Source organism: Tachysurus vachellii, chromosome 11 (assembly GCF_030014155.1).
Source record: "Tachysurus vachellii isolate PV-2020 chromosome 11, HZAU_Pvac_v1, whole genome shotgun sequence".
Classification (NCBI taxonomy): domain Eukaryota; kingdom Metazoa; phylum Chordata; class Actinopteri; order Siluriformes; family Bagridae; genus Tachysurus; species Tachysurus vachellii.
The window spans coordinates 564,465-576,340 of record NC_083470.1 but is presented as its reverse complement, the minus strand read 5'-3'; the positions used below and the strand labels follow the sequence as shown (position 1 = coordinate 576,340).

The 11,876-nt window shown below is 40.2% G+C and overlaps 1 protein-coding gene and 1 long non-coding RNA gene across 2 annotated transcripts; one reads left to right on the top strand and one right to left on the bottom strand.

The window, feature by feature from the left end:
* The first annotated feature begins 236 nt into the window (after positions 1-236).
* LOC132853763 (N-acetyllactosaminide beta-1,3-N-acetylglucosaminyltransferase 3-like) lies at positions 237-3,547 on the top strand. The gene is made up of 3 exons (XM_060881707.1): positions 237-347; positions 443-483; positions 2,224-3,547. The coding sequence occupies exons 1-3, from the start codon at positions 283-285 to the stop codon at positions 3,339-3,341; spliced, it is 1,224 nt and encodes a 407-aa protein (XP_060737690.1). The 5' UTR covers positions 237-282; the 3' UTR covers positions 3,342-3,547.
* A 2,986-nt stretch (positions 3,548-6,533) lies between these two features.
* LOC132853325 (uncharacterized) lies at positions 6,534-7,892 on the bottom strand. Its single transcript, XR_009649168.1, has 3 exons — positions 7,743-7,892; positions 7,283-7,396; positions 6,534-6,804 (listed from the first exon to the last, which is right to left on the bottom strand). It is a non-coding gene; the product is annotated as an uncharacterized LOC132853325 (long non-coding RNA).
* Positions 7,893-11,876: the final 3,984 nt, after the last annotated feature.

Here is an 11,876-nt window from a genome sequence, read left to right as displayed (position 1 = left end):
GAGGTACTGTGTTTCAGTCAAACACACACACACATATGTACGTACGTATGTGGGCAGTAAGGAGTGTTCTGCTTAATTTATTGAACTAGTTTGAAAGACATGTGAATTCATTAAACTACAATTATCATTCACTTATTTAGCCACTCCCATCTAATTATAACCCGTGAAACACAGGCAACAGATAAAAGCTTCGGCTAATTTCACTGTACAGTCTCTCTCTGATTCTCAAACACACACACACACACACACACACACACACACTATATTTAGACTTAATACACTATGAGTTCATTGCTTCCACTCTACACACACCTCTCTGGTGTGATTAAACACTTGGAAAATATTCGGTAAGTTTCTTTCTCTTTTTTAATCATTGATGCATTTCCTGTGAATTCATGTTATGAAGTAAAGATCTGAAGAGAGTTTGTTCTGTTTCCCTCAGGTGTCCTCAGGTGATCATGGAGAAGGTCAGCTGGATTTACAGTAAGTGGAGAAAGTTCTTTGATTTTTACCCTTTTATGGTTCTGCAACTAAAAGCAGTGTATAAATATTAATATTACTCACACTGTCATGTCTAAAGTGTCACATATGTTATGAAGTGTTTATAATCAAAAGTGAAGTGTTTATCATCTGGAGCTGCAGATAAATTTGAATCTAGTGAAATGTATTATCAGTTACTTATCTCACGCAGAATTAACGATCAACAGAAAAAAAAGAAAATCAAATATGATAAACCAAAAGAAGCCTCTTGAAAATCTGCAGATGCAATGAGTTTAATTTAGTCTAAGGTAATTATAACAGAATTAATGTCCAACGACTTCACGAGAGCCATGACTCAGACCACAGATCTGCACGTTAGCTGACTCGCCATCCATCATAACAACAAACCGTCATCATGTTCGAGCCCTGAAGCTTCAGATTTAACAGAAAGCAATGAGTTAATTAGTTAGTTAAGTTAACTGAATTCTGCGCTCTGTAACAAACACAACATATTTATCATAAACTGAACTGAACAATCTTCAGCTATTTTTAAATAAAGTTTAAATAGAATCTGAACTACAATTAAGTACAAATTATAATAATTAATGACTAAGTGAATAACTAATGGATTGTCACACATCCAGATGCTTTTAACAAGGACTTAATTAAGACTTTCAGGAAACAATAACGACACATAAATGTTTACAGCTGAAGGATTTGACAGTAGAATGTTTTGGAGTGTGTTCAGGATCTTTACTGACAGTAACGAGCTAAAATCAACAACGATTTTAAATTCTATTGAAAATAAAATTAAGTACGTTTTATAACAAAAAAATGACTGCCAACAATTCTGCAGAAACTGCAACACTTTTTTTTACTTTGTGCTTGTTGTAAAGCACCACTGAGGGAGTAAATGGCTGAAATATGTTTTTATGTTTAAAAGTATCTAGAGCTTTTACTGCTGTGATATAAAGCAGTAAATATTCTGGCACTTTAGTACTGATGTTAATTTATTGCTATTAAGAGGTGCTGTGATGGTGGAAGTGACTGGGAAGTAATAAATATCATATTAGCTTTTCAGCTAAATCTAACACATGTCAGATGCTAATTTAAAACATAGCATGTTAGCAGTGTGGCTACAATCTTTTCAATCATCAATACAATCATCATGTCACACGTCATCATGTCACGTCATCATGTCACACATCATCATGTCATGTCATCACATCATCACATTGTCACATCGTCACATCATCATGTCACATCATAACGTCATCATGTCACGTCATCATGTCACATCATAACGTCATCATGTCACGTCATCATGTCACATCATGTCACGTCATCATGTCTCACATCATCATGTCACATCATAACGTCATCATGTCACGTCATCATGTCACACATCATCATGTCATGTCATCACATCATCACATTGTCACATCGTCACATCATCATGTCACATCATAACGTCATCATGTCACGTCATCATGTCTCACATCATCATGTCACATCATAACGTCATCATGTCACGTCATCATGTCTCACATCATCATGTCATGTCATCACATCGTCACATCATCATGTCACATCATAACGTCATCATGTCACGTCATGTCACGTCATCATGTCACACATCATCATGTCATGTCATCACATCGTCACATTGTCACATCGCCACATCACACATTACATTACATGTCACGGACTGAGTCGTGTTTGTGTTGTTTGTGTTGTTATTAGGAATGCGTGGGAGGAGGCGAGCTCTGGACATCATAACTCTGCTCATTATAAACACTATGTGTTTGGTCCTGATCCTGAAAATCTTCGCTCCAGAACACTGTGAGAAAATCACATCTCCAAAGTCAGTACGTGAAGCTCAGCCTCCTGAGAGCACCTCATGTGAACAAAACATGTCGGCCACCAAAATCGAGGGATTTTTTGACTTCCCCTTGATCATCCAAGACTTCCTGTATTACCGCCACTGCCGTCAGTTTCCGATGCTGCTCAATCTTCCAAACAAGTGCAACATTCCCAAGGGGTCAGGAGAAACATTCTTCCTGCTAGCCATCAAAAGTTCCCCGAAGAACTACGAGCGGCGGGCGGTCCTGCGCAAGACGTGGGCAGCGGAGAGATGGCAGAACGGGATGCGAATCCGCACTGTATTCCTGACCGGCACCACCGGGGTCGGCTTCGAGAAGAAGAGGATAAACAAACTTCTGAAGCTGGAGAACAACAAGTACAAGGACATCTTGCAGTGGGACTTTACAGAATCCTTCTACAACCTCACGCTCAAGCAGATTCTCTTCCTTGACTGGATGCAGAACTGGTGTCCCACTGCAGATTTCTTCCTCAACGGTGACGATGATGTTTTTGCCAACACAGAAAACATGGTGGATTTCCTGAAGGGTAAGGGCGATATTGATGGGAGCAGACACCTTTACATCGGACACCTGCTCCTGGACAGTGAACCCATCCGGGACAACAGCAGTAAATATTTCATCCCGGAAGTGATCGAGGCATCCAACCTGTACGATCCTTACTGCAGTGGAGGAGGATACCTCTTCTCCCGCTTCACTGGCAGGGCCATTTACCAGATGTCCCAGTCCATCCCCCTGATGCCCATCGACGACGTTTACATGGGCATGTGTCTTAAACAAGCCGGACTCACTCCCTCAGACCACCAGGGAGTCTGGGCTGACGGCCTCATTATTCCCTCTGATAAAATGGACATTTATGACCCCTGCCATTACAAAGATATAATCCTTGGCCACAAGTTCCTCCCACATCAGATTTTCCTTCTGTGGAATGAAATACATCGGAAAGATTTGAATTGTGCAAAGAAAGAGTTGAGTCACTAACAACTCTCTGAGCACAAAATACTGGAGTTTATTCATTGTGGAGACTTTCTGAGAGAGACTTTACTCTGAGAGACACTGGTTCCTCAGGTTTGAGCAGAACTGTGATAATACAAAGATATGGAATATTTATGAAATATTTATACTGTAATAAGTGTGAGGAATGTCACATGTTCTGTCCTCCTTTTGTTTCCTCTCTCTGTGTTGTGGTTAATTGCATCCCCTGTGTGTAATTTTGTATAATTATATTGTCTTTTCTGAAGAATTAAAGGTACTTAAATAATACTTAATAAAATAATAAAAAATACTTATTTATTTGCCAGGAAAAGACTTTTCTGTTTTATTTTTTTTAAGTCTTGGATGAAAAAGTAGAGCATCAAAATGTATTATTTTCTCTACAGAGGAGTGAGAGAGAATAAAGAGAGACTGCTGAGGGGAGGAGTGTTTAACTGAGAGAACAGAGAGATGAGTTATTGTTCTTGCTGCTAACTGTTCCTCAGTCATGAGAGTGTTGATGTAAAAGCAGTGAAAGTTTCCTCACTTAGGGTTAGCTAACTAACCTCCAGCTAACTAACCTTGTTTCTTCTCTAAGATTTTCCAATAACCAGAAATACAGCATTTTAATGTTAGGGGCGTGTTAATTAGAGTCCACATCCTGGTTCAGGGGAATGTTGTGAACTATTTCTGAGAAACAACACTTTTGTTTTTTTTTACTAGGTCATGATACACTCACTGCTTACCCAATGGAAAGTTAGCATGGCAAATCCTTCCTCAGATGCTCTTATACGGAGCAACGTACATTTATACAATTGCACAATTGAGGGTTAAGGGCCTTGCTCGGGGGCCCAGCAGTGGCAGCTTGGTGGACCTGGGATCCAATTCACAACCTTCCAGTCAGTAGTCCTTAACCACTAGGCCACCACATCCCCCACAGCACTGCTCGCGGCACCCAATGCTCCATGCTCCACATTCCTCTGCCTGATTTAACACACTGTTCAAATCTGCAAGCAAAACTCTGAAGCCTAAGCAGTTCTGAACCCCACTAATGAACAATTACACCATCGCCTGTCGCTCAGCTGCTGTATGCAGAGTGGTGTTCTTATGCCAGTCTGATGAAACAAAATATCAGTAAAGCTCTACCTAAAAGTGCTCCAAAAACCACTCATGAAAACTTATAGGACAAGTCAGGGTTTCCCTGCTCCTTCATTGTCACATTTCTCAACCGTAGCAGCAGAAAAGATCTCCCAATCCTACCACCTGCCCACTGGATCCACTCCCTTCCACTATGCTCCAGACCGTCTCACAAGTGCCCCTTTTCCACCGAGGCAGTTTGAGTGTTGGTTCGGAGCCTAATTTAGCACCAGTTCTTTCTTTTTTGACAGCCAAAAGTTCTTTTTTCAGTTCTTAAGTAGCACCAAAACGTTGCTGGTCTAGACTTAAGAACCGCTTGCGTTAGCGTCTGGGGCGGGGCTGTGGGCGGGGCTACTGTTAGCGCATTTGATAATGTACCTTAAGTATACTAATGTTTAATACACTTTTACAATATGATACATTATCAGCACACATGATAGTAGGTAGCTACATGCTAAGGCTAAGTTTTTTCTGTGTTAATGATAGAATAACGTTATGTACTTTCTCCATTACAACCTCCGTTTATACAGATTACATGGAGTTGCACGTACATGTTGCATTCGCTCCATTTAGATGCCAATGTACCAATCTGCCATTGTTGTGTTTGCGTTTGTGATTGCCGCTGCTGTGCTAACATTGCTGGGGAACATGACACGTATACAGTGACGTCAGACTCGGCTCTGTGATGGCTCTCTAACTGATGGAAAGGCAAACCGGTTCTTAGAAGGTTTCTGCCCTTCATCACCACAATCATCAATGGATCCCTAACATCAGGTCATGTACCAACTGCCTTTAAGAGAGCAAGGGTTATTCCCATCCTGAAAAACCTGCTCTGGATCCATCAGACATCAGTAACTACAAACCGGTAACATTTTCCTCTTTTCTTTCAAAAATTCTTGAACGCATTGTCTATAATCAACTGTCTGTCTATCTCTTACAGAACAATCTCCAAGATCCCAACCAGTCTGGCTTTAAAGCAGCTCATTCCACAGAGACAGCACTTTTGGATGTCTCTGAGAAACTACATTCTTCTAGATCAGACAAGTTTCATCTGTCCTCATCCTCCTCAACCGTTCAAAAAAAAAAAAGCGTTTGATACGGTCAACCACAAGATTCTCTTGTGCACCATCAGGAGTCTTGGAATTTGCAGATCAGGGTGGGAATGGTTTGCTTCCTACATCAAAGGACGCTCATATCAGGTAACATGGAGGGGAGTGACATCTGCTCCACGCAGACTCTCCACTGGTGTCCCACAGGGCTAAGTACTTGGTCCTCTTCTTTTCTCCCTGTATTCTCACTCTCATGGTGAAGTATTTTCTCACATGGGTTCTCTTAACACTGCAATGCTGATGATACACAATTTATCTTCACTTCTCCACCCTCAGATACCACAGCTTCTGTTCGGGTCTCAGCATGTCTGGCAGAAATATCATTGTGGATGACGGCTCATCAGTTGAAGCTCAATCTTAGAAAAACTGCTGATCATCAGGTGATTCATCCTCAGGTCATGATCTTACAATATCCCTGTATAACTATCTGATTTCCCCTTCAGTCACAGTTCACAACCTTGGGGTAACCATGGACCAGCGCTGTCTCTGTGCTATGATGATTGTGTGTTTTTACACCCCTTCACCTTCATTAGGTTAACAACACACCTCAGCAGATAGTTGCATGCCTTTATTCACCTCCAAGCATTTTTTTTCAAGCTTTTGCCAAGGTTACTGTATGTCAATTTACAGAGCAGAGAGTGAAGCCAGAGTGAATATTTTTGAAACGACGTTGTGCTAACCTTTAATTAGGGTAATTGTTATCTTCATGGTTGCTCTGCGTAACTGTGACATATGTAGGGCAGGGACATAATGTTTAGAACAGCTGGTAATTAAGGCTAATTTGCATAAAACTTAAGTGTTAAGTGTTAAGAATTATTCTTGATTAGAATACTAAAATAAATATAACTAAATAATAGATAATAAAACAAGCTGTGTAGTATTTGAATAATCTTAGAGATTACACTGTAACAGATACTGAATAAGCTCAAAGCTATGAGCTATAACCAGACTAGAAAACTGAACCCATTGAAGTCCTCTGTTTACTTATTTAGAAGACACTATTAAAGAAGGAACCAGTGAGTTAAACTCTGCAGTTGACCAACAAATGTTCGACTCATAAAATACACACAGTTTATTTAACTGTTCTGTTCTTTGTGACATTCTTTTTATCCTTTAGCTCCATCCCTCTCTTCCTGGAGGCTGCTCTCAATCAGGTCTTGTAGGTAGGAGAAGGAGGGTCTGTCTTCACTGTTGAAGGCCCAGCACTGCATCATCATACTGAACACCTGGACACAGGTAAGAGCTCAAGGTGTTTCTCAGGTATCTGTGAGCTGCGAGCTGTGAGACGGTAGTGTGACCTGATGAGTCATGACTTTTCTATCACACTGATTTACCAACAATTACAGTTTCTTAGTTATTAAAGATTGTATTTATTATTTTATTATTTATTAAAGATTTAATGTTTACAGCGTGAACAGTGTTGTGTTTATATAGGATACGCTAACTTTATTACCTTAGGATAGTGCTGATACCTGCACACCCTTCTGATTTCAGTGTTATCACAAGCCACACGATAAACCTCACAGCCAGTCTGACCTGTCTGGAGAAGTTCCTATAGCTACGAGTCTCTATCTCTGATGATAAAGGTTTAATCCCCTAATGATGGCAATTATATTTGGTGATTATATTACACACCCAGAGGTTTAAGTTTGAAAAGATCAATCAACTCCTTCATCAGTGCAATGGAATGTAGTGTGTTTTTACTTTTGGTGGACACATGGGGGGTGCTGGCAGCCTCCAGTCTTCTCTGAGAGCATTGAAGAGATGAACAGCCATCATGGCACCTTGAATGTCACATCCAATCCGATGTAGTGAGAGCTGCAATAAAACATGTTAGAATTACAACATTTCCAGTCATATTGTTTATGTAGCAGTCGCAGGAGTGAGAGAGAATCATTTTATGAGCTGCTGATTGACTCATACTATGACCTTTAAGCTCCTCCTCCTGATTTTCTGTGACATTTAAGCTCCTCCCCTGCTATTCTGAGAGCATTCTGCTTGCTCCCAAGCTAATAAGTGACGTATTTTTCTCTTTAAGAATGTTTTAGTATAATAATACTGTAATTGCTTCAGGATTGGCACAAATGTAAAGATCAACAGTGGTGTCATGGTGATCAGAAATAATAGCAAATTGAAAGAAGTTTGATCATCATTCCTCACGTACCCGCTTCGGGTTTCTGCTCAGCTCACAGTAGGAGAACAGCTCATGCAGAAGAACGCCAAAACTCCACACATCTGATTTGTGGGAAAATTTATACTCTGATAAGGATTCTGGTGCGTACCTGAAACATATAGGGTGAAAAAAACATGAAATGTGGTTAAAAAGATAAACACCAGAGCTTAGAGCTTCACAGCTTTCCTTATCGTGCCTGGGTTTAATTGGATTCTAATTTTGAACCCCTTCTCACCTGCCTGGAGTCTAAATGAAACTCTGTTAACGTTGGTGTAGGTGCTAGTGTATCTGTTGGTGTTGGTGTTAGTGTATATGTTGGTGTGAGTGTATGTGTTGGTGTTGGTGTATGTGCTGGTGTTGGTGTGAGTGTATGTGTTGGTGTTGGTGTATGTGTTGGTGTTGGTGTGAGTGTATGTGTTGGTGTGAGTGTATGTGTTGGTGTATGTGTTGGTGTTGGTGTATGTGTTGGTGTATGTGTTGGTGTTGGTGTGAGTGTATGTGTTGGTGTTGGTGTATGTGTTGGTGTGAGTGTATGTGTTGGTGTGAGTGTATGTGTTGGTGTATGTGTTGGTGTTGGTGTGAGTGTATGTGTTGGTGTTGGTGTATGTGTTGGTGTTGGTGTTGGTGTATGTGTTGGTGTTGGTGTGAGTGTATGTGTTGGTGTGAGTGTATGTGTTGGTGTTAGTGTATGTGTTGGTGTTGGTGTATGTGTTGGTGTATGTGTTGGTGTTGGTGTGAGTGTATGTGTTGGTGTTGGTGTATGTGTTGGTGTATGTGTTGGTGTATGTGTTGGTGTATGTGTTGGTGTATGTGTTGGTGTTGGTGTGAGTGTATGTGTTGGTGTGAGTGTATGTGTTGGTGTTGGTGTATGTGTTGGTGTTGGTGTTGGTGTTGGTGTGAGTGTATGTGTTGGTGTGAGTGTATGTGCTGGTCCATGGACACGCAACTATACTTTACCTCGCATGTTGCTAATGTGACTCGCTCATGTCGGTTTCTTCTCTACAACATCAGAAGGTTTCAGTCATTTTTGTCCACACAGGCTGCTCAGGTACTTGTTCAATCTCTTCTCATCTTAAGACTGTTCTACTGCAGCTCTCTCTATCAGGTCTACATATGAAAACAATTTGTCCTCTGTAAATGATCCATAATGCAGCTGTGTGACTTGTCTTCAACCTGCCTAAGTTCTCCACACCACCACACTGCTGTGCTACACTGGTGTCTGTAGCTGAACACATCAGATTTAAACACTGATGATTGTCTACAAAGCCAAAACCAGAACAGCTCCCTCTACCTCAAAGCTCTTATCCCTCCTCACACTGCACCTCAGATCTACAGCCCTGCTCCACTGGTCCCACCATCTCTCAGGGTGAGAGGGAGGAACACATCAAGACTCCTCTCTGTTCTGTACCGAGGTGGTGGAATGAACTTCACCTAGATGTCTGAACAGCTGAGTCACTGACTGTCTTCAAACTACAGGTGAAGACCTTCATCTTTCTGAAATACTTCAACTAGCACTTTTTCCCTTGTTTGTAAGCTTCTTAGTAAAGAGATATTAGTAAATCTCTTTTCTTCATTCATCAATGATGGACTTTATCTCTGTTGAAACAGCAGTGGCGGGGAGAAGAACCTCTCATGGAAAAATGTTGAGTTGTGATTAGCTTTGTGCAGTTGTGATGTGTAGTAGATCAGGTATTAGTGTAAAGTCGGTGGTATGCAGATTGTATGGATCAGGAAACGATCTATATCATGTAGATAAGGAAGATTAGGTTAACTAGTGCATCTGAGAGCATCAGCATTTTATTTTCAATTGCTTAAAATGATTAAATTAATGCTTTTATTCCTTCTTTTTCCTACTAAAAGTCTCACTGACATTGTTTTTATGAATCTTTCTCTCAGTCATCTGTCGTAATCTTCTGGTTCTAGTTAGGACTCTAGCTGCTGTGTTCTGGACTAACTGGACTTGTTTATGCTCCTACTGAAACATCCAGACAGTAAAGCATTACAATAATCCAACCTAGAGGTAACAAATGCATGCACTAGTGTTTCTGCACCATGTAATGACATCATATTTCTTATCTTTGCAATATTTCTTAGATGAAATAAGGCGACCCTTGTGATAGCCTAGTGCGGGCAGCTGAGAAGATCATTGGAGACTCTCTTCCCTCTATCATGGACATTTACACCACACGCTGCATCCGCAAAGCCCAAAGCATTGTGGACCTACATACATATGGACATACAGTATGTACACTGGTTGGCCCTGTTTCCGTTTATTGTCTTTTTTGTATTGTCTTGTAATTTTTGTCTGCACTGTCTTTTGTCCTGCACTGTCTTGTCTGTCCTGTTTGTCTTGTCCTGCACTGTGTACACCAGGTTGCACAGATACACTTTATGTATCTAGGACTAACTTACTAAGTCCTTATAGCTCTGTGTGTGTTTTATGTAACACCCTGATCCTGGAGAAAGGTTGTCTCATGTCACTGTGTACTGTAACAGTTATATATGGTTGAAATGACAATAAAAGCTTCATGAATTGACTCGACTTGATATTATTTATGTGAGCTTCAAATGAGAGACCGGTATCAATAATCACACCGAGGTCTTTTACTGCTGCACATGATGTAATAGAAAGACCATCCAGAGTTACTCTGTAATCAGAAAGCTTACTTCTGGCTGTCTGTGGTCCTGGTACAAGAACTTCTGTGTGTCTAGGTTAAGCAGGAGGAAGTTAGTAAGCGTCCACTGTCTGATGTCCTTCACACAATCTTCAGTCTTATTAAGCTGGTGACTCACATCTGACTGAGCTGAAACATATAGCTGTGTGTCATCAGTGTAACAGTGGAAGCTAATACCATGTTTACGAATGATTGCACAAAGGGGTATCATATATAGGGAGAAAAGCAATGGGCCTAAAACAGAACCTTGAGGAACACCGAACATTACCTTAGTTTGTTTCGAGTGGTCACTATTTAGATTTACGAACTGATATCGATCTGTCAAATAAGACCTGATCCAGGAGAGAGCTGTCGCTTTAACACCAACAACATGTTCTAGTCTATTAAGTACAATAACACGGTCAATGGTATCAAAAGCTGCACTAAGATCAAGTAACACCAGCAAAGACACACAACGCTGATCAGAGACCAGTAACAGGTCATTTACCACTTTAACCAGTGCTGTCTCTGTGCTATGATGAGGCCTAAATCCGTGTGAATTGTGTGTTTTTACACCCCTTCACCTTCATTAGGTTAACAACACACCTCAGGAGATAGTTGCATGCCTTTATTCACCTCCAAGCATTTTTTTTCAAGCTTTTGCCAAGGTTACTGTATGTCAATTTACAGAGCAGAGAGTGAAGCCAGAGTGAATATTTTTGAAACGACGTTGTGCTAACCTTTAATTAGGGTAATTGTTATCTTCATGGTTGCTCTGCGTAACTGTGACATATGTAGGGCAGGGACATAATGTTTAGAACAGCTGATAATTAAGGCTAATTTGCATAAAACTTAAGTGTTAAGTGTTAAGAATTATTCTTGATTATAATACTAAAATAAATATAACTAAATAATAGATAATAAAACAAGCTGTGTAATATTTGAATAATCTTAGAGATTACACTGTAACAGATACTGAATAAGCTCAAAGCTATGAGCTATAACCAGACTTTCTGTCGTTTGTTATATTTGTTCCTTTTCTTTTTATTCATTCTTAATTTAAAAAAACACATTAAATAAGCTTCATTTCTCAGCTCTTAAGATCAGTGAGTCATGCCCCATAGTACACTCCCAACACTGACTGATGGGTTTCTGTTGTCAAAAATGTGAGTTGGTGTTCCAGTAAAATTTTGGCAGATTCCAGAGACGACGCTGACGAAGCGAAACAGGGTCAATGATGAATGCGTTCACACAAATGTACCAATACACACAGTTCCACAGAGTCAGAGAACAAAATCCAGTTTATTTTTACTCACTGTACAGAAATCATAGGAATTTTCTCGTCAATAAAACATTTCAGAAGCAATGCTATGATTATAAAAGTCACAAAAGTCATAAATGGTGTAAATATAAAACACAAAAATGATTTGTTAGATCAGTTCTAATTCTGATCTAATTCTGTTTATATTTA

Excerpts from the sequence above, each read along its gene's own strand:
- LOC132853763 (XM_060881707.1), top strand. The coding sequence starts at position 283 with ATGAGTTCATTGCTTCCACTCTACACACACCTCTCTGGTGTGATTAAA. Across the intron at positions 348-442 it reads AAACACTTGGAAAATATTCG|GTGTCCTCAGGTGATCATGG; the intron begins GTAAGTTTCTTT and ends TGTTTCCCTCAG. Across the intron at positions 484-2,223 it reads GAAGGTCAGCTGGATTTACA|GAATGCGTGGGAGGAGGCGA; the intron begins GTAAGTGGAGAA and ends TGTTGTTATTAG.